The sequence below is a fragment of the Thermobia domestica genome, chromosome 2, assembly GCF_964235325.1.
Source record: "Thermobia domestica chromosome 2, izTheDome1.hap1.1, whole genome shotgun sequence".
Classification (NCBI taxonomy): Eukaryota; Metazoa; Arthropoda; class Insecta; order Zygentoma; family Lepismatidae; genus Thermobia; species Thermobia domestica.
Window position 1 is genome coordinate 274,790,038 of NC_137455.1, and position 22,852 is coordinate 274,812,889.

Here is a 22,852-nt window from a genome sequence, read left to right on the forward strand (position 1 = left end):
CTGCATTTGTTTACATTTCTGTTGCGCTTTCTACGTTTGTATATATAGCAAGGTGTAATGGTGTTTGATGGTGCAGTGGTATCTGAGTTGCAGTGCAGTGTTGGAGACCTGTGGTATGGTTTTATTTTATTTTGTAATTTGTTAAATACTAATCTCGTGTTGGTGGAGAGTTTCCGGTTGCTGTGTATATGTCTCGTTACTGGGTAGTCTCCTCCAGTATGGGATGGGTTTTCGTCGATCTTTACGAAGTATATGTTGCTGTTCAGCCTCTCTTTGGCTTTAACATTATGATAGGTTGTTAAAGCTAAGGAGTGGTTGATTTGCAGCGTGGTATTGCAACATGTTTTCTTCAACTCAATTACTTCTTACGGTAGATGGGTACATGGTTGACTCAATAGCGCACGGTTGGTGTTAAGTATGAGATTCATCACTGGGTGCTATTGGGTCTATCACGCTTCTCACAAGCGTCGTTTTGGATTAATACAATTTGGATTGAATTTCTTTTTTATTTTCTTAGAACAGTAAATACTTAAGCATAGGCTGCATTTATGGTATGTGCACTATCAACTCAACAATGCACAATTGATGTTGTCATTTATATTCATCACTGGGAATTGTTGGGTTGGAAAATGCCATGTGTTTTCTTCGTTCAGGTTAGAATTTATTATTTTACATCAGTATGTTTTGCGTTTATTTGTTGTTGCCGTGCTGTGATTGGTCAGAAGTAATAGCTTCGTCCAATCGCGTGTCGGCATTTGTTTACATTTCTCTTCCGCTTTCTGCGTTGTATATATAGCAAGGTGTAATGGTGTTTGGTGGTGCAGTGGTATCTGAGTTGCAGTGCAGTGTTGGAGACCTGTGGTATGGTTTTATTTTATTTTGTAATTTGTTAAATACTAATCTCGTGTTGGTGGAAAGTTTCCAGTTGCTGTGTATATGTCTGGTTACTGGGTAGTCTCCTCCAGTATGGGATGGGTTTTCGTCGATCTTTACGAAGTATATGTTGCTGTTCAGCCTCTCTGTGGCTTTAACATTATGATAGGTTGTTAAAGCTAAGGAGTGGTTGATTTGCAGCGTGGTATTGCAACATGTTTTCTTCAAATCATTTACTTCTTACGGTAGATGGGTACATGGTTGACTCAATAGCGCACGGTTGGTGTTAAGTATGAGATTCATCACTGGGTGCTATTGGGTCTATCACGCTTCTCACAAGCGTCGTTTTGGATTAATACAATTTGGATTGAATTTCTTTTTTATTTTCTTAGAACAGTAAATACTTAAGCATAGGCTGCATTTATGGTATGTGCACTATCAACTCAACAATGCACAATTGATGTTGTCATTTATATTCATCACTGGGTATTGTTGGGTTGGAAAATGCCATGTGTTTTCTTCGTTCAGGTTAGAATTTATTATTTTACATCAGTATATTTTGCGTTTATTTGTTGTTGCCGTGCTGTGATTGGTCAGAAGTAATAGCTTCGTCCAATCGCGTGTCTGCATTTGTTTACATTTCTGTTGCGCTTTCTACGTTTGTATATATAGCAAGGTGTAATGGTGTTTGATGGTGCAGTGGTATCTGAGTTGCAGTGCAGTGTTGGAGACCTGTGGTATGGTTTTATTTTATTTTGTAATTTGTTAAATACTAATCTCGTGTTGGTGGAGAGTTTCCAGTTGCTGTGTATATGTCTGGTTACTGGGTAGTCTCCTCCAGTATGGGATGGGTTTTCGTCGATCTTTACGAAGTATATGTTGCTGTTCAGCCTCTCTGTGGCTTTAACATTATGATAGGTTGTTAAAGCTAAGGAGTGGTTGATTTGCAGCGTGGTATTGCAACATGTTTTCTTCAAATCAATTACTTCTTACGGTAGTTGGGTACATGGCTGACTCAATAGCGCGCGGTTGGTGTTAAGTATGAGATTCATCACTGGGGGCTATTGGGTCTATCACGCTTCTCACAAGCAACGTTTTTGATTATTACAATTTGGATTGAATTTTTTTTTTCTTACAACAGTAAATACTTAAGCATAGGCTGCATTTATGGTATGTGCACTATCAACTGAACAATACACAATTGATGTTGTCATTTATATTCATCACTGGGAATTGTTGGGTTGGAAAATGCCATGTGTTTTCTTCGTTCAGGTTAGAATTTATTATTTTACATCAGTATGTTTTGCGTTTATTTGTTTTTGCCGTGCTGTGATTCTTCAGAAGTAATTTCTTCGTCCAATCGCGTGTCGGCATTTGTTTACATTTCTGTTCCGCTTTTGCGTTGTATATATAGCAAGGTGTAATGGTGTTTGATGGTGCAGTGGTATCTGAGTTGCAGTGCAGTGTTGGAGACCTGTGGTATGGTTTTATTTTATTTTGTAATTTGTTAAATACTAATCTCGTGTTGGTGGAGAGTTTCCGGTTGCTGTGTATATGTCTCGTTACTGGGTAGTCTCCTCCAGTATGGGATGGGTTTTCGTCGATCTTTACGAAGTATATGTTGCTGTTCAGCCTCTCTTTGGCTTTAACATTATGATAGGTTGTTAAAGCTAAGGAGTGGTTGATTTGCAGCGTGGTATTGCAACATGTTTTCTTCAAATCAATTACTTCTTACGGTAGATGGGTACATGGTTGACTCAATAGCGCACGGTTGGTGTTAAGTATGAGATTCATCACTGGGTGCTATTGGGTCTATCACGCTTCTCACAAGCGTCGTTTTGGATTAATACAATTTGGATTGAATTTCTTTTTTATTTTCTTAGAACAGTAAATACTTAAGCATAGGCTGCATTTATGGTATGTGCACTATCAACTCAACAATACACAATTGATGTTGTCATTTATATTCATCACTGGGAATTGTTGGGTTGGAAAATGCCATGTGTTTTCTTCGTTCAGGTTAGAATTTATTATTTTACATCAGTATGTTTTGCGTTTATTTGTTTTTGCCGTGCTGTGATTCTTCAGAAGTAATTTCTTCGTCCAATCGCGTGTCGGCATTTGTTTACATTTCTGTTCCGCTTTTGCGTTGTATATATAGCAAGGTGTAATGGTGTTTGATGGTGCAGTGGTATCTGAGTTGCAGTGCAGTGTTGGAGACCTGTGGTATGGTTTTATTTTATTTTGTAATTTGTTAAATACTAATCTCGTGTTGGTGGAGAGTTTCCGGTTGCTGTGTATATGTCTCGTTACTGGGTAGTCTCCTCCAGTATGGGATGGGTTTTCGTCGATCTTTACGAAGTATATGTTGCTGTTCAGCCTCTCTTTGGCTTTAACATTATGATAGGTTGTTAAAGCTAAGGAGTGGTTGATTTTCAGCGTGGTATTTCAACATGTTTTCTTCAACTCAATTACTTCTTACGGTAGATGGGTACATGGTTGACACAATAGCGCGCGGTTGGTGTTAAGTATGAGTTTTATCACTGGGTGCTATTGGGTCTATCACGCTTCTCACAAGCAACGTTTTGGATTATTACAATTTGGATTGAATTTTTTTTTTCTTACAACAGTAAATACTTAAGCATAGGCTGCATTTATGGTATGTGCACTATCAACTCAACAATGCACAATTGATGTTGTCATTTATATTCATCACTGGGAATTGTTGGGTTGGAAAATGCCATGTGTTTTCTTCGTTCAGGTTAGAATTTATTATTTTACATCAGTATATTTTGCGTTTATTTGTTGTTGCCGTGCTGTGATTGGTCAGAAGTAATAGCTTCGTCCAATCGCGTGTCTGCATTTGTTTACATTTCTGTTGCGCTTTCTACGTTTGTATATATAGCAAGGTGTAATGGTGTTTGATGGTGCAGTGGTATCTGAGTTGCAGTGCAGTGTTGGAGACCTGTGGTATGGTTTTATTTTATTTTGTAATTTGTTAAATACTAATCTCGTGTTGGTGGAGAGTTTCCAGTTGCTGTGTATATGTCTGGTTACTGGGTAGTCTCCTCCAGTATGGGATGGGTTTTCGTCGATCTTTACGAAGTATATGTTGCTGTTCAGCCTCTCTGTGGCTTTAACATTATGATAGGTTGTTAAAGCTAAGGAGTGGTTGATTTGCAGCGTGGTATTGCAACATGTTTTCTTCAAATCAATTACTTCTTACGGTAGTTGGGTACATGGCTGACTCAATAGCGCGCGGTTGGTGTTAAGTATGAGATTCATCACTGGGGGCTATTGGGTCTATCACGCTTCTCACAAGCAACGTTTTGGATTATTACAATTTGGATTGAATTTTTTTTTCTTACAACAGTAAATACTTAAGCATAGGCTGCATTTATGGTATGTGCACTTTCAACTCAACAATGCACAATTGATGTTGTCATTTATATTCATCACTGGGAATTGTTGGGTTGGAAAATGCCATGTGTTTTCTTCGTTCAGGTTATAATTTATTATTTTACATCTGTATGTTTTGCGTTTATTTGTTTTTGCCGTGATGTGATTGGTCAGAAGTAATAGCTTCGTCCAATCGCGTGTCTGCATTTGTTTACATTTCTGTTGCGCTTTCTACGTTTGTATATATAGCAAGGTGTAATGGTGTTTGAGGTGCAGTGGTATCTGAGTTGCAGTCCAGTGTTGGAGACCTGTGGTATGGTTTTATTTTATTTGGTAATTTGTTAAATACTAATTTCGTGTTGGTGGAGAGTTTCCAGTTGCTGTGTATATGTCAATTACTGGGTTGTCTCCTCCAGTATGGGATGGGTTTTCGTCGATCTTTACGAAGTATATGTTGCTGTACAGCCTCTCTGTGGCTTTAACATTATGATAGGTTGCTAAAGCTAAGGAGTGGTTGATTTGCAGCGTGGTATTGCAACATATTTTCTTCAAATCAATTACTTCTTTCGGTAGATGGGTACATGGTTGACTCAATAGCGCGCGGTTGGTGTTAAGTATGAGATTCATCACTGGGTGCTATTGGGTCTATCACGCTTCTCACAAGCGTCGTTTTGGATTAATACAATTTGGATTGAATTTCTTTTTTATTTTCTTAGAACCACTCCGCTCCGTATGTTTGTACATATAGCAAGGTGTAATGGTGTTTGATGGTGCAGTGGTATCTGTGTTGCAGTACAGTGTTGAAGAGCTGTGGTATGGTTTTATTTTATTTTGTAATTTGTTAAATACTAATCTCGTGTTAGTGGAGAGTTTCCAGTTGCTGTGTATATGTCTGGTTACTGGGTTGTCTCCTCCAGTATGGGATGGGTTTTCGTCGATCTTTACGAAGTATATGTTGCTGTTCAGCCTCTCTGTGGCTTTAACATTATGATAGGTTGTTAAAGCTAAGGAGTGGTTGATTTGCAGCGTGGTATTGCAACATATTTTCTTCAAATCAATTACTTCTTACGGTAGATGGGTACATGGTTGACTCAATAGCGCGCGGTTGGTGTTAAGTATGAGATTCATCACTGGGTGCTATTGGGTCTATCACGCTTCTCACAAGCGTCGTTTTGGATTAATACAATTTGGATTGAATTTCTTTTTTATTTTCTTAGAACAGTAAATACTTAAGCATAGGCTGCATTTATGGTATGTGCACTATCAACTCAACAACGCACAGTTGATGTTGTCATTTATATTCATCACTGGGTATTGTTGGGTTGGAAATTCCATGTGTTTTCTTCGTTCAGGTTAGAATTTATTATTTTACATCCGTATGTTTTGCGTTTATTTGTTGTTGCCGTGCTGTGATTGGTCAGATGCAATAGCTTCGTCCAATCGCGTGTCTGCATTTGTTTACATTTCTGTTGCGCTTTCTATGTTTGTATTTGGTCTAGGAATTAATTCGTGCGGGTGGACAAGAGATGGCGCAACGAACGGAGCGTCCCACAGTTCCGTGTATCCACACATGTGTTGCAAACCAACTGTATCGTTCCAACTGTATCCAGTTGTATCGTTCGTAGTATAGGGCAGTGGATTAAAGCGTCAACAACACCAGTTTGTAGTTAAGTGAACATATCGCAATTTGTGCCTGATAAAGTGTTTTTGCGGGGTGTCCTGCTGCATTACTTTAACATGCAGAAAAGTGCGACTGAAAGTCATCGTATTTTGGTGGAAGTGTATGGTGACCATGCTCTAGCTGAGCGAACGTGTCAGAAGTGGTTTGCACGGTTTAGAAGTGGTGATTTCGGCTTGGCAGACCAAGAGCGAGCTGGACAGCCAAAAAAATTTCAAGACGATGAATTGACAGCATTGCTCGAGCAGGATTCGTGTCAAACGCAGGAACAACTTGCAGCAGCAATAGGCGTTGATCAAACAACAGTCTCCAAACGCTTGAAAGCCATGGGAATGATTCAAAAGATGTCACATTGGGTTCCACATGAATTGAAAGACAGAGACGTTGAAAGACGAAAAACCATTTGCGAATTGCTGCTTCAACGACAGAGCAGAAAGGGGTTTCTGCATCGAATTATTACGGGTGATAAGAAGTGGATCCATTATGAGAACCCTAAACGAAAAAAGGCCTGGGTGAAACCAGGTGAACCAGGTCCATCACAACCAAACCGAGATATTCACTGTGCAAAGGTTATGCTGTGCATATGGTTGGATATGAAAGGTGTGGTGTACTATGAGCTGCTGCAACCGGGTGAAACTATGAATGGAGAACGTTATCGACGACAATTAATGCGTTTGGAGCAAGCTCTGGCCGCAACACGACCAGAATGGGAGAACAGACATGATAAACTTATTGTTCAACATGATAACGCTCGCCCACATGTCGCAAAACCGGTCAAAACCTATTTAGAAAATGTCGGATGGAAAGTTTTACCCCACCCGCCGTATTCACCAGACGTTGCTCCTTCGGACTACTACTTGTTCGATTGCATGAACAACGATTTGATTGGACAGCGGTTTACTTCTTCAGAAGATATCGAAACATGGGTCTCTGACTGGATCGCTTCCAAGGATGAGGACTTCTTTCGCCTCGGAATCCGTACATTGCCTGACAGATGGGCGAAGGTGGTGGCTAGCGATGGACAATATTTTTCTTAAGGTATTTATGTATTTTGTGTTTGTACTACAGCTTCAACGTGTGCGTACCAACCGCACGAATTAATTCCTAGACCAAATATATATAGGAAGGTGTAATGGTGTTTGATTGTGCAGTGGTATCTGAGTGGCAGTGCAGTGTTGGAGACCTGTGGTATGGTTTTATTTTATTTGGTAATTTGTTAAATACTAATCTCGTGTTGGTGGAGAGTTTCCAGTTGCTGTGTATATGTCTGGTTACTGGGTTGTCTCCTCCAGTATGGGATGGGTTTTCGTCGATCTTTACGAAGTACATGTTGCTGTTCAGCCTCTCTGTGGCTTTAACATTATGATAGGTTGTTAAAGCTAAGGAGTGGTTGATTTGCAGCGTGATATTGCAACATGTTTTCTTCAAATCAATTACTTCTTACGGTAGATGGGTACATGGTTCACTCAATAGTGCGCGGTTGGTTTTTAGTATGAGATTCATCACTGGGTGCTATTGGGTCTATCACGCTTCTCACAAGCGTCGTTTTGGATTAATACAATTTGGAATGAATTTCTTTTTTATTTTCTTAGAACAGAAAATACTTAAACATAGGGCTGCATTTATGGTATGTGCACTATCAACTCAACAATGCACAGTTGATGTTGTCATTTATGTTCATCACTGGGTATTGTTGAGTTGGTAAATGGCATGCGTTAACTTCCAGGAAAAAGGAGATGTAGACATTACACATGAGTATACGGTAATTTATAGAATATAGTATTGTCAACGGACATATGTACATGAAGTTCTAGGTCTTTGCATAAGTGGTAAGCTGACAAGTGACAACTACCCTTCCAGGAATTCGCAGAATTAAAAGAAAGAGAAAAGAGAGAGGGAGAGAGATGAGAAAAGAAAGTTTTGGTTGTACTGCTGTTTATGAGTCACCTGATTGGAACAACTTGAGCGAGGCAGAGAACTAAACTTGACGCTCGACTCGGGAGGTAAGGAAAAATTATACCGTCGCAGGGAGTTCAGGTTTTACTGTTGCCATGTTTTCAAAGTTAAAGATAGAAGTTTCCTTACTGTGTTTTTTTCAAAATCTAAAACAGACATGGCATAGATATGTGTCTCCTCTAGGTTTATTCAAATTTTGACGATTGTAACTTTAATAATAAAGAAGAAAATAGTGAAAAACTTTGCTGTACTTTTCAAATGGGCTAACTTTCAAGGTTGCTAGGGGTACCAGATCACCTTAAGTATATTACTTTTATGGTGTTTTCATATTTTTAGACCACCCTGTATAATATCGAGCTACACTTGAAGCTTTCCCTTCTGCAGCGATGTTATGAAAGGTGTGGATCTATAGCTGGATACGATGTACAAAACCCACTACCGGGCCCGGTATATGTCCACTACCGAGATTTGGCGCACTAAAGAAGTTTATGCAACCACACGCCCACCAGGAGCTCTTTCCTTGCTCATAATTTCGTTGTGTTATAAATTTGGGAGTTTTTTTTTTTTTTTTTTTTTTTTGCCTTCACTTCAATGTTTGAACCCATGGATGTAAAATAAAAGGTGTTTGAGCCAAAGTAGGCACATTTATTCCAAAATATACATATGACATTAGTAACATTTTTAACATGTAAATTATTCCCATATATGATAAAGTTAGATAGAAATATTAAACTAGATAATCGTATGAGGAAAGTATTTAATTACTCAAAATTCTTACTGTAACTCTATGAATTGAAATATCTAAACACATACATTTCAAAATGTGGACGGTGAAATATATATATGTTGTACTTTGTTCAAAACCCCAACGTAATATAAAATAGAAATATTATTGTTGAAAGTGATATACTTATTTCTATGTAATGTCTATGTTCTAAATTAGACGGAAATAAAAGTTTAATGCTAACTTTAGAGAAATATTACTGTGAACAAGGTTAGATAGATTTATACAATACTTTCGCAAAATAAGTTTCTCTTAGAATACTATTTACATTTTGGTATTTCCTACACGAAATGTCTATCCATTAAATACTGATTTAACTATGCGCAGGCACTTTCTGTCTTAACGTTTCAGTTATGAAGAGATTTTGATACACTGTATATTTTATTGCATATATATACTCTCAACTGGCCGTACTCATACGATACATATATGGAGACAAATGCAAGACCATTATGTACTCGAATAGCAATTTACACGCGTAATACGTACACTTCCATCGCCTTCGTTCATGGCTATTGTTTATTTGAGATAGTGACATCTTGAAAATCAATATTAAGCTTGTCCTTGATTTAAGAAGGTGATGTAAAGCTTATTTCGCCATAAAGCGTGTTTCTCAGTTACCGAGTTATGAAAATTGCTATTTGTTTTAATAATTTACTGATTATACAGCTTTTTTTTTATTTCAATCAAGGGTGTAAGGTAGCAAAAATTACAAACTTTAGTCAAGTTGAAAATATTTTGTCTGTGTATTGTCAGTAGTTTTTAATAAAATATTACATAGGCCATATTCATGTTTGTGCATTAATATATTAATAATCTACTTCACGATGAAATGGTAATTTTCAGAATAATACCTTCGACGGGAAAATAGTGCAGTGAAAGTTTTACATAACTTTTTAAAATATTTTAATGGTACTTTGCAATCCAAAACAATAGTATTTCTTTCAATTAATAGTACAGTACAAGCACTCTTTTCAGTTAGCATTATTACTTATGCTATTTGTAATCTTATTCAGATCCTAAAGTATGTTTTAACTGTTTACGTTAATTTAACCTTTTAGTTTATCATGAATCATTCTCCCTTCTAATTTCATAAACATTAATTGCGGTGCAGGATGATTAACCTTATGCACTGTTTTCTGAATTGAACTTTAATTTAAAATAAGATATGATCTACGTAGTGGATGATAATTTTATGGAATTTCAAGATATTTCGTATTAATTTGAAATAATCTACATTCATAACGAATACTTGTTCCTTAATTGATCACGACGCTAACCTTCGGGTTCCGTATTTTCCCTTTAATACCATAATATTTATTTATTTATTTATTTACTTTTCCATTTCTTAAACAGGTGGGAAATATTTTTACTGGATGTTAGCTAACAAAAGTTAGTAATCTCCCAAATGGTCACTTCGCATGTTGAAACTATTAATAGTCGTCCATTTCTTCGTCTGATCCCGGATTCTCCTGTACTTCTTGGTAATCTAGCTCCAGTGCTGCTAAATCTTCTCGAGCTTCTGAAAATTCACCTACAATGACAATGCAACAAAATAAATTGAAAAGAGTACAATATGTAACAGCAATTCTTGTCTATAGTAAACTGGTCTAAATGAATCATTCCATAATAACAAGAATGATCATTATATATAAGTCAAATTTACATCGATCACATTTCGTTCTCAGTTGGTTCTAAATACAATTTTGTAGGTAATAAATTATAACAGTATATAATAACTAGGAGAGTTATATAACAATCCTCAGTAGCAGTACTGTGTTATAAATTGCAATAGTAGATACAAGGTATACTGTATCTACCTGTCACGTAAGAGATTAACTTATTTCTAATGTTTACTTAGCTCATAAACTAAGCATCAGGGTGATACGGGTATCACGAATAAAAGATAAGAAGTTGGATTTTTTTCTTTTATTATAAAAAGGAATGATGATGAGCTAATGGAGTGAAATTATGAAAGATCCGATGTTATTAAATTAGAAAATGAGATAAATTGAATTTTGAAATGCCGATGAACGCTTTGACCTGAAGAGTCGCGGTTTCGGTCAGTTGTCTCGTTAGCTGAAGGCTAACCAATGGAGACGTCTAAACTGTGAATGCAAGGCTATGTGTATTTAAATAGACTTAAATAGATTTAATAAATGTGTGTGTGTATATAACTTCCTTCTTCCATAATAGTATGATTCACATTGATTGAAGTGATTGTGAATGAAACTAACAATTTGAACATATCGGTAAATTTGTTTTACCGTAACAAATTAATGTTAATTATACCGTTTCGGGGAATACTTCCGAATGGGAGGTCAGATTTGCATTAGTGTTACAAATGGAATTAATTGTCTGAAGTAGTTCTCTGTTATTTTGCAAATCTATCCCGTACTCTGAATTCTAATTTGTCATCGCGTTTGTCTTATAAATAAATAAAAATGATTGCCCTTGTTTCCTGATAATCTTTTATTGACAACTATTTTTCGACAACAGCAACGAAAGATGTTCTCCTAAAACAGTTAAAGTGAATTTAAAGTTGAACATCCCTGATACCAGTAAATGAATATTAAGCATGTTATATTGCAAAATATTCGTTTTAGGTAAATTTTAACGTAGTACAAACTCACGGTTTCGAAATATCTGTCGTAAACATTTTTCTATAAGATTTTGTTATATTGGGTTACAACAAAAAATATAAAACCTAATGACAATCGAAGCTCTGGGCAATCTCAGCAGAATAATATTTCTTCTAGTGTCCCCGTCCCTGAGCCCAGTGCTATTTAGAACCTCAGACGACGGGAAAACAAGGTCTTGGCCCATGTTGGCGGAAGAGATAGTAACTCTTCAATGTCATATGGAAATTTCTTAGCATATGGAATATATCCAGCAAATGCACCTGAGTTATCGCCGTAGTACCTACATCATCAGGTGTTTTGGAGTTTTATTAGTATTTACATGTGTATTAAGCTGGATCTTATAATAAGCAGAGTTATTCTTATTACAATATACAGTCTCACTAGAGTCCATCATAGAAAACCATCTTCAAATAATATGTCGAATCATGACTTAGTACTTCAACCACTTCAGTTTACAAAACATCCTCGTTTTGATTTGCGATTGAATCAGTACTAAGGAGATGAACCCTATTTGCAATCCTGCTAAGATACCGGGCAGCAGAATTACAACAAAGTAATCTCTTTTGACTGCATAACTCTCTCACTTGACCTACAGTTAAAGGAAAATCCCGATTAAAATGTAGTAAATTTATTTAGTCAAGTCATCATGGCAAATGAATTAAGAAAGTAAAAATTTTCTTATATTAAAGTAAGGGATAAATCATTTTGTATGTAACCATCTTATCAACAGCCTGAAAGATCGGAAGAGTTACAGAAAGTCATAGTCAATTTTGTGGATAAAGTGATAGTTGAAGAAGTATGCTTTGTTTCTTGGCTATTTTCCCTGAAAAGTTTAAATGTGTTGTTATAAACTATGATTATATCAATATAAGAGTAAGTATAATAGCAAATACCTTCTCTACTCTATAAGATGATATTTGTATTCCTAACTTGTAACTACATACACTTCTAAGTAAATTGAACTGCAGAAGATCTGCATTTTATCAGTAAACTACGTAGTAAAATCCGTGCGATCTATGCAACCCCTCGAAGGCTTCTCCAACATACGTAGACCTCTTTCTATTGGTTTATAAATAGGGGCGTTGTATTAAGAATTTTTATTCATGGTAATGTAAGTTTGATTAAGCAAATTCATGAATTAAGGATCTCGTTAGTGAATATTTATATATATTTTATTACGATTTGTTAATTCCTTCTTATTGTATTAAAACTCGGAGAAATTCTGAAACAGGTATTATAAATACTAAATACCTTGCCTTTCAGTAAAACTAGTTACTTCCATCCAAAACTTTAATACGTTTGGACTTTCTAGAGGTAGGGTCTAACTTGAATAGTGATAAAGATCTAGGTGTGAAGAGAACCTGCGATCCAGAAATCCGTAACATTAACGTACATAAGAGCGAACTTACAGAAGTAATATTTAAGAAAATGTCACATTCATCTCCATTAACCTAAAGAGCATGGACGTGAATGCTAAATCAAAGTCTTAGAATTCGTTAAGTAGAACTGTGTTGTGCTATATTTAAATTATATATCACGATATAAAATTAATTCTGTATCTAGGTCATCATGTTTTTTTAAAACTAAATATGTAAAAATCTTACTTAAATATGTTTTACCTTCTTCCATTCCCTCTCCCACGTACCAATGCACAAAAGCTCTCTTTGCGAACATCAGATCAAACTTGTGGTCTATTCTTGCCCAGGCCTCCATAATGGCTGTTGTATTGCATAAACTACATACGGCACGCTCCACCTTCGCTAGGTCTCCCCCAGGAACCACGGTTGGTGGCTGGTAGTTAATTCCCACCTAAAAAAAAAAAAAAAAAAAAAAAACTCATTTATGAATAAACTCGTGTCACAGTGAAAAACAAGATGAGTGTTAGAAACATAGAAAAAATCACAATCAACATTTTATATACTTTGAACAAAAGAATATAAAATTATTATTTCGGAAAAGAATATAATTATTACTTCAGACTAAGAATGTTAGTAGAGGAAGGTACTACATGGGACTTCTAAAATAGCAACAAGTATTATGCCGGTAATAGTATATTTCTGATCACAAAAACCTACACTACCTTACAGAGACTAAGTCTAGAAAACTAAACCGAAATCCTTAGATCCCTAGGATCTGTGCTTACAGGAAAATTCATTTTTCCTCCATTCTGACAAAGTAACATGCGTAGCCTTACATTATCAATAGACTATTTTAACGTGTCGGCAAAGTATATATAATTGCATAGAATACTAGCGTTAGTTACCCGCTTCGCTCGGTTAAATTAAGAAAAAATAGTAATATGTTTCGTTAGTCAGCCACTGTTTACTATTACTAAAGCGCTCCTTGATAGTGGTCATTTTCGATGATTTTCATATAGCCCCTCTCCTCCCTATGTTGCGGGCCACGGCATCGAAAGTGTCATTGTTTATCTCAGCGACCCTGAAAAGTATGAATTCGACACTGATATTGGTAATTTTGAATATATATATATGCAGGGTGGTAGGTAACTGCACCGACAAACTTTGGGAGGTGATTCCTTATATGAAATGAAAGAAAAAAAGTTCTAATAAACATGGGAATAAAAAAAAACGTCTCCTTTTAGAGTTATGAGCCGCCGAAAACTGGAAAATTCACGTTTCTAAACGCTCTGCCTTAGAAACTGCAGGACCGATCGCAAGCGGTTTAAGGAATTACAAAGGAAGTAGTATGCGCTCTATCTAAATGTTCTACCGTGGTCCGTTATCGGCGAAACGCACTGTGAAAAGGAAGTTGAGGTATAGGGATACTCCTTTTAAGTACTAATGCGCGTTCATTTCGCCGATAACGAAAGATGGTAAAACATGGATATTTAGATAGAACGCATACTAGTTCCTGTGTAATTCCTTAAACCGCTTGGGATAGGTCCTATAGTTTCTAAGGCAGGGCGTTTCGAAACAGGATTTTTTGAATTTTCGGCGGTTCATAACTCTGAAAGGAGACGTTTTTCGACCTATGTTTATTAGAACTTTTTTCTTTAATTTCATATAAGAAATCACCTTCCAAAGTTTGTCGGTGGAGTTACCTACCACCCTGTATATATACCCTCCCACAGTGTTTGCGGGGCTCAATTTGGATTTAAATGGCATCAAATGTGTCACTGTTTATCTCAGCGACCTCAAAAACTATAGATTCGACACTAATATCGGTCATTTTCGATCATTTGTAAATGTCTTTCCCCTCGTATATGTTTCATCGTCAAAGTGATATGACAAAAATCATCTCATGTTCGAACTTAATCTAAGTTGAAAATTTGATCGAGGTCGGTCCCGTGTTTCACGAGTTATTGTTATATTTATTTGTATATATCTCCCCCTCCTACCTCCTCCCCATAGTTCTATCGTAAAAGTGAATAGATAAGTGCCATCCCAGGCCCGAACCTCATCTATGTTAAAAATTTGATCGAGACCGGTCAGGTGGTTCAAGAGTGAAATCACATAGATAGGAAGTAACCAGGAAATGATCACTTTCAAGAAAGAAGCTTTAAATTTACGTAAGTAATAAACATATTACTTTTTACCATGGTAGAGCAATGCAGTAATTTACTATATGTTTAGTTTGTTCTTGTATAATGCTTTCAAAAGGCAACATTCATTACTAATTCGATTAGCAATGGTTGTTCATATTGCTGTTCATAGTGAAAAATTGTTTTGACTTCTGGGCGAGTATTTTGTGCTGTGAAATTCATCGAATTATCGATGCCTTGTGTGGTAAAAGAGAGTTCCGTGAGAATGATTTTTTTTTTTTATTATTTTGCGCGGTGAAATCTCCCATGTTTTCAAATAATGTTCCCATTAAGGTGTTGAAAATTTTAATCAACCGAAAACCACTAGTAATTGAGGTTAGCGCAATTTATTTGCTGATTGCACAATTTAATGTCATTGTTATCAGAACATTTATTTACAGTAGTGTTTTCTTCGTTTGGGTCTTACGTAGAGCAATTTGATAATGATCAAGCGAATCCACTTTCAATTTTTAGAGGGTACAATCGGTCTAAAATGTGAGAAAATATACTAATAGATTTTTCTGGGTTTTCCCTGTTCTACCAATAGTCTTCCTTCCCGGTGATCGTCTTCTCGCTCAACGGTGATCATCTCGTACGAACAGCAACAATGATTGGTGTAGACCATAAATACAAATAAAAATTGAAACTATGCTTATCCTCAAAGCCAATAACACAAAGAATGATTATTTTAATAATAATAATAATAATAATAATAATAATAATAATAATAATAATTATTATTATTATTATTATTATTATTATTATTATTATTATTATTATTATTATTATTATTATTATTATTATTATTATTATTTACTTAATCTTTATTGCCCAATTCCTCCCACACTATTTACATGTGTTAGGCATCTATGCATTGTATATAGCATCTCTACTCACTGCTAGAGTTAAATATAAATCAAACAATCAATTCATAAGGTTCAAGGAGGAACATGGGCTAAAAATGTCCATGCTCATTATATTCTTCCAGTGAGCTCCATCGTGGCTATATGGTTAATGTACCCTTCTTAGGCGCGGAGGTAGCATCTAGAGCCGACCAGACATTTTTGGCAGTAAATTTTGACGTTTTTTTGGAACAAAATTTACAGGTCTCTCGTGACCCAAAAGCTAAATTTCGTGACTTTTTCTTGATGTTATGACCGCTTTCTGATTTCATGACCTTTTCGTGACTTTTGTGACTTTTGTGATCGATAGACGCCCTGATAATGAAACATCAGCAGTAATCTTGCATTTTAAATATCTAAATTTCTCTTAATGGCAACAGGTAGAGTTGTCATGAATTAGCTTAAAATAGTTTTTTCGGTTGCTCTAATTTAAAAATAGAGAATTATTTTATTTAGTTTAACATCCCACGATTATGTACCGAGGCGAAAGACCTGATAATGAGATGGATAACAATCGTAGAATGAAGAAGATGGGAGAAATCCTAGAAGATCCAACTCATGGTGTTTGTCTAGATCAAAGTCCATGGACACCACGCACTAAGGGTAAAACTAACAAACAAATTATTATTTTTTTCATACAAATTGATAATTTTAAAGATTGTTCACATCGCACATCGTGTTTGTATGTTTCTTTTGAATACTAATTACAGAGTTACTTGATGAAGAATTTTACCGAAAATAAATTCCGAAAGTTTCATATCTGTTTTTCTTTTAAAAATAAAGTTTTAATAGCCCTGTTTGTAAAAAAAAAAAAAAAAAAAAAAGGAAAGAAGTAACTCGCCTTATAGGTAGCAAAATTTATTCGGGTTTCTGCTTATTTTCTGCTAATTTGTAATACTGACTAATTTCTAATTACAAGAAAATGTGATTTTAGTTTGTTTCTTGAAATCTCATATATATATATATATATATATATATATATATATATATATATATATATATATATATATATATATATATAAGTTTCCACTAAACCTCGTATAGAAAAGACAGGTTGGGTGAATCATATATTATATCAGGAAACAGCAGAATGTTTTCAAATATTCTTGCACTTACCCTGCTGATTTCGATGGGTTCTTCATAAATTACTTCTTTGTTTACACTCCAAGAAAAGTAACCGTAAAAAGGTATGTTTGGGAACAGTCGAATAGGCAGTAAAACAATATCAAATCGCGTAAGACAGATGGTTAATCACTGCAATCTATTTGTAGAAATGATATTTCTCCTACCTCCATCGCTTTATTAAAAAAAATTCTAGACTAAAAATATAAATAATATATCAAATTTGCGAATTAAAATTACTTAATTTTATGTATTGTAGCTATTTTGTTTATCTAACATGAAATTTTCATATACATACTGCAATCTTATCGTTAATTTTCACCCCTGACTGACAAAAATGCAGAGAGAAATGATCCAGACCTAAATAAAATTCGAAAGGATTTAGTTGTATTTTTTCGGTCTCTGGAGGACAGCCTAAGTTCTTGTGACCAGAAGTGTACAATACCTATTATTATGGAATGTGGAAACGGTAGGTTTAGAATTTAATTTATATTCAAAATGCTAAATCTTACTTTAAATCCTGTTGGACACCACTCAACAAACTGGATACTCTTCTCCTTTTTAATCAGAGCAATGGCCGAATTTACATCTTTAGGTACTACATCTCCTCTATAAAGCATACATACTGCCATGTACTTCCCATGTCGCGGGTCACAGTTCACCTGCAATAAACCGAAGTAATAATTATTATTTAGTTTTAGCGCCTTACATGTGCACATGCAAAGAAGATTGTAGTAAGTTTAGTTATACATTTCCACAAAAGAGAAAAATTAGTTACACTGCCCAACAAAGTATTGGAATGAATGTTTGAATGAAGTGTTTTCTTACATAGTCTCGCCAACTTCATGTGCCGTATACAAGTACTTGGAAGCTGTGAGCTCGTGGGTTTTCTCGAGGTTCTTCCTTTTCCTCCCACTTTCTTCATTACACCATTTCACTCATCTCTCATCATCACTGTCTCCTTTAGCCTAACCGGCATAACCATGGGACGTAAAACTTAAAGATTTCATTTCATTTCATTGGAAGCTGTGAAGAACATAGGAAAGTTAATGTTATTAAGAGGCAGAAAGATTGTTTACATTTCCCTTTCGAATGCTGTCGAGCTTCTTGTGGAATCTGAAATGACAATGTTAAAGATTTTGGAATAAACGAGGAAATGCTCTCTAAAGAAATTGGAATCAAATTAAATATTAAACACGAAATTAATAGGCGTGTGTAGTCCTGGCCCTCCCACAATCACGTAATACTTCGTAAACAATTTCAGTCGTTTATAAATCGTTTGCTCCCATTTGCTCCGCAGTAGCTCTGTTTGCTCCCTTACCATTCCCGAGGAAATGGAACACTAAAGTGGGCGGAAGAACAACGTTGTCTCAGCCCCCCCCCCCCCCTTAACTAAAAATAATCACTGAGGGGAACGGATGGTGGCATTTGTTTGTACTTTGGTTGCTCCCATTTGCTCCGCAGTTTCTCCTTTTTCTCCCCAACCGTTCACGAGAAAATATAAATTTAAACTGGGGGCCAGAACAACATGGTCCCAGCCCACCCAATAGCAGAGACGAACTGATGGTGACATTCGTTTGTACTTCGTTTCCTACCATTTGCTCCGCAGTAGCTCCGTTGGCCAGAAAAAGGGGTCGCAGACCCTGGAATTAAAAACAAGCATAGAGAGGGACAGATGGTCGCCTTAGTTTGTAATTCGTTTGCTCCCATTTCCTCCGCAGTAGCTCCGTTTGGCCAGAAAAAGGGATCGTATCCCAGACCCTGGAATTAAAAACAATCATAGAGAGGAAAAGATGGTCGCATTCGTTTGTAATTCGTTTGCTCCCATTGCTCTGCAGTAGCTCCGTTTGCTTCCTTACCGTTTCCGAGAAAATGGAACATTAAAGGCCCCTCACACTAAAAATAGACTCAGAAGGAAACAAATGTTGGCATTCGTTTGTACTTCGTTTGCTCCAAACATGGAAACTGCGGAACGGATGGGAACATATCTGCCATTATTTATAGTTGGGTGAGGACTGGGAATTTGTTGTTGTGGCTCCTCTCTTTAAAATTCCATTTTCTCGGGAACGTTACTAAATCAAACACATTGTTCTGGCTCCCTGCTTTAATGTTCCATTTTCCCGGGAACGGTCCGGGAGAAAAGGCAGCTATTGCGGACCAAATGGGAGTAAACAAAGTACAAACGAATGCAACCATCTGTTCCTCTCTGTGATTGTTTTTAATTCGAAGGTTTGGGGCCCATGCAACCATCTGTTCCTCTCTGTGATTGTTTTTAATTCGAAGGTTTGGGGCCCCTTTTTCTGGTCCCTCAGTTTAAAATTCCGTTCTCTCGGCAATGTTAGCGGAGCAAACGTAGAAACTGTGGAGCAAATGGGAGCAAACGAAGTCACTAAACAAGCGAATGTCACTAAACCCGTTCCTCTCTGCTACTGGGTGGATGGCTGGTACCATGTTGTTCTGGCCCCCACTTTAAGTTTCTATTTTCTCGGGAACGGTAGGGGAGCAAACCGAGAAACTGCGTAGCAAATGGGAGCAACGAAGTACAGACAAATGCCAGCATCCATTCCCCTCAGCGATTAATTTGTTGGGTGGGGGGACTGGAACGACGTTCTTCTGCCCCCCCCCCCAATTTAGTGTTCCATTTTCTCAGGAACGGGAACGGAGCAAACGGAGCTAATGCGGAACAAATTGAAGCAAACGAAGTACAAACGACTGAAATTGTTCTCGAAGGATTACGTGATGGTTGGGGGCCAGGACTACACACTCACCAGAACCACGTCGTCCCAACTAAAAATAATCGCTGAGGGAACGAATGGTGGCATTCGTTTCTACTTCGTTTGCTCCCATTTGCTCCGCAGTTTCTCCGTTTGCTCCTTTATCGTTCCCGAGAAAATAGAAATTTAAAGTGGGGGGCCAAAACAGCATGGTCCCAGCCCCCCACCCAATAGCAGAGAGGAACGGATGGTTACATTCGTTTGTACTTCGTTTTCTTCAATTTGGTCCGCAGTTTCTACGTTTGCTCCCCTAAAGTCCCGAGAAAATAGAAATCTAAAGTGGTGGAGCCAGAACAACATGTTCCCAGCCCCCCAACTAATAGTAGAGACGAACGGATGATAACATTCGTTTGTACTTCGTTTGCTTCCATCTGCTTCGCAGTTTCTACGTTCGCTCCCTTAGCGTTCCGGAGAAAATGGAATTTTAAACTGAAGGGCCAGAAAAAGGATCCCAGACCCTCGAATTAAAAACAATCATAAAGAGAAACAGATGGTTGCATTCGTTTGTAGTTTGTTTGCTCCTATTTGCTCCGCAGTAGCTTCGTTTGCTCCCTTACCGTTCCCGAGAAAATGGAACATTAAAGTGGAGGGCCAGAACAACGACGTTCCACTCCCCACACCGAACAAAAATAATTGCTGAGAAGAACAGATGGTAGAATTCGTTTGTACTTCGTTTGCTCCCATTTGCTCAGCAGTTTCTCCATTTGCTCCCCTAACGTTCCCGAGAAAATAGAAATTTAAAGTAGGGACAGAACAACATGGTACCAGCCCCCCCCCCAGTAGGAGAGAGAAACGGATGGTGACGTTTGTTTGCACTTCGTTTGTTCCCATTTCCTCCGCAGTTTCTACGTTTGTTCCCCTAACGATTCCGAGAAAACGGAATTTTAAACTGAGGGGCCAAAAAAGGGGTCAAAGACCCTCGAATTAAAAACAATCATAGAGAGGAACAGATGGTCGCATTCGTTTGTACTTTGTTAGGTCCCATTTGCTCAGCAGTTTCTCCATTTGCTCCCCTAACGTTCCCGAGAAAATAGAAATTTAAAGTGGGGGCCAGAACAACGTCGCTCCAGTCCCCCACCCAAATAAAAATAATCGCTGAGGGGAACGGATGGTGGCATTCGTTTGTACTTCGTTTGCTCCCATATGCTCCGCAGTAGATCCGTTTGTTCCCTTACGGATCCCAACAAAATTGAACATTAAAGCGGGGAGCCAGAACAATGTGTTTGATTTAGTAACGTTCCCGACAAAATGGAATTTTAAAGTGAGGAGCCACAACAACAAATTCCCAGCCCCCACCCAACTATAAATAATGGCAGAGAGAAACTAATGGTGGCATTCATTTGTACTTAGTTTACTCCCATTTGTTGCGCAGTTTCCATGTTTGGAGCAAACGAAGTACAAACGAATGCCAACATTTGTTTTCTTCTGATTCTATTTTGAATGTCAGGGGCCTTTAATGTTTCATTTTCTTGCGAACAGTAAGGGAGCAAATTGGACAAGCTCCGGAGTAGGGAAGATGTTCTGGCCCCATTTTTAAAATTTCATTTTCTTCGAAATGGTAGGGAGGCAATTGGTGAAATTCGGGAGCAAATGGGAACAAACGAAGTACAAACGAATGCCGCCATCCGTTCCCCTCAGCGATTATTTTTAGTTGGGTGGGGGGACTGGAACGACATTTTTCTGGCCTCCCACTTTAATGTTCCATTTTCTCGGGACCGGTATGGGAGCAAACGGCGCTACTGTGGAGCAAATTGGAGCAAATGAAGTATAAACGAATACGATCATCTCTTCCTCTCTATGGTTGTTTTTAATTCGAGGGTCTCTGACCCCTTTTTCTGGCCCCTCAGTTTAAAATTCCGTTTTCTCGGGGACGGTAGGGGAGCAAACGTAGAAACGGCGGAGCAAATGTGAGCAAACAAAGTACAAACGAATGCCATCATCCGTCCCCCTCAGCGATTATTTTTAGTTAGGTGGGGGCTGAGACGACGTTGTTCTGACCTCTCTACTTTAATGTTCTATTTTCTTGGGAACGGTAAGGGAGCAATCGGAGCTACTGCGGAGGAAATAGGAGCAAACGAAGTTCAAACAACTGAAATTGTTTTCGAAGGATTACGTGATTGGGGGGCAGGAGTACACACGCAAGGATAACTATATTAGTTAAATGGGCGAAGTTACCATCCAATAATAAATACTAGGGAAAAGTATGATTGAAAAGAATGATATTTGAGGTAATTAAATGGAATAGAATATAATAATAGGGAAAATGAGAAGAAACGATTGGTATATATTTAAAAATTATTCCAAGTTTAAACGTGAGTATTCCAACTTTAAACATGATTTTGTACTAAATACATAAGTATAAGATTGATAGATATACCAGTATAGATTCTGAAGATTATACCAATATTACTGCGAATATGGCTAACTATTGTATTGTTCTGCATTATATTTTTTCGTGTTTTGTTTATAAAATTTTAGAACATAAAATGAAGAGATATGAAATATTAAATTGTTGTGAATTACCTCAAACTAACGACAGGGTGTTTGTGCAAAAAAAAAAAAAAAAGCCATTATAAAATACCTTCAATATTAAAATGGTGATTTAAAGCATGTGTCGCACAATATACATATACATTCATAGATTTTTTCCATTACTTAAACTTGCTATCCCCCAGGTATAGATGTGTGTATTACTTAAAACTATTGTAGTCCATCGTTGTCAAATATTAGCTCAGAAGTACAGAAAGACGAAGCATCATTCTTGTTATGAATTGTGATCCTCTCCTATTGAATATGTTACCTGTTAAGTGTACTCGTAATAACAGAATTCGACAAAATTAAGAGATTCGTTAACCCAAAAGATTTATGGTATAATAAAAATATCTGAAAACTTATGTAAATAAACTACATACAACTTATTGTTCATGACTGTCCATGCTTCAGTATCAAAGGTTGGTGATGTGTGAGAAGATATATCGTTAGGTACTGCAGGTGATGCCTTGTTGGTTGGGACTTGGTTAGACCTTCAAGTTTTAATAATGTAAATATTTCGAAAAACATTGTAAAAAAAACAACACATCAAATTTGACTTTCATAAATATCTTCAAGAATACCAATTCAAGTAACTAAAATTATGCTTGCAAAATTCAGATTTGGGTTATCTACATTCTCCGTGCCCCAG

At 36.9% G+C, this 22,852-nt stretch overlaps 1 protein-coding gene across 1 annotated transcript in view; it reads right to left on the bottom strand.

Annotated features, from left to right (window-relative positions):
* Nucleotides 1–8,542: 8,542 nt before the first annotated feature.
* The window catches only part of LOC145678503 (tubulin alpha chain-like), a 74,723-nt gene continuing 60,413 nt past the window's right edge, over nucleotides 8,543–22,852 (bottom strand). The window contains exons 4-6 of the mRNA XM_081748723.1: nucleotides 17,410–17,559; nucleotides 12,952–13,141; nucleotides 8,543–10,224 (exon numbers count right to left, since the gene is read on the bottom strand). Of these exons, the coding sequence (XP_081604849.1) occupies nucleotides 10,124–10,224; nucleotides 12,952–13,141; nucleotides 17,410–17,559 (441 nt within the window). The 3' untranslated portion in view covers nucleotides 8,543–10,123. The remainder of the gene's footprint in view (nucleotides 10,225–12,951; nucleotides 13,142–17,409; nucleotides 17,560–22,852) is intronic.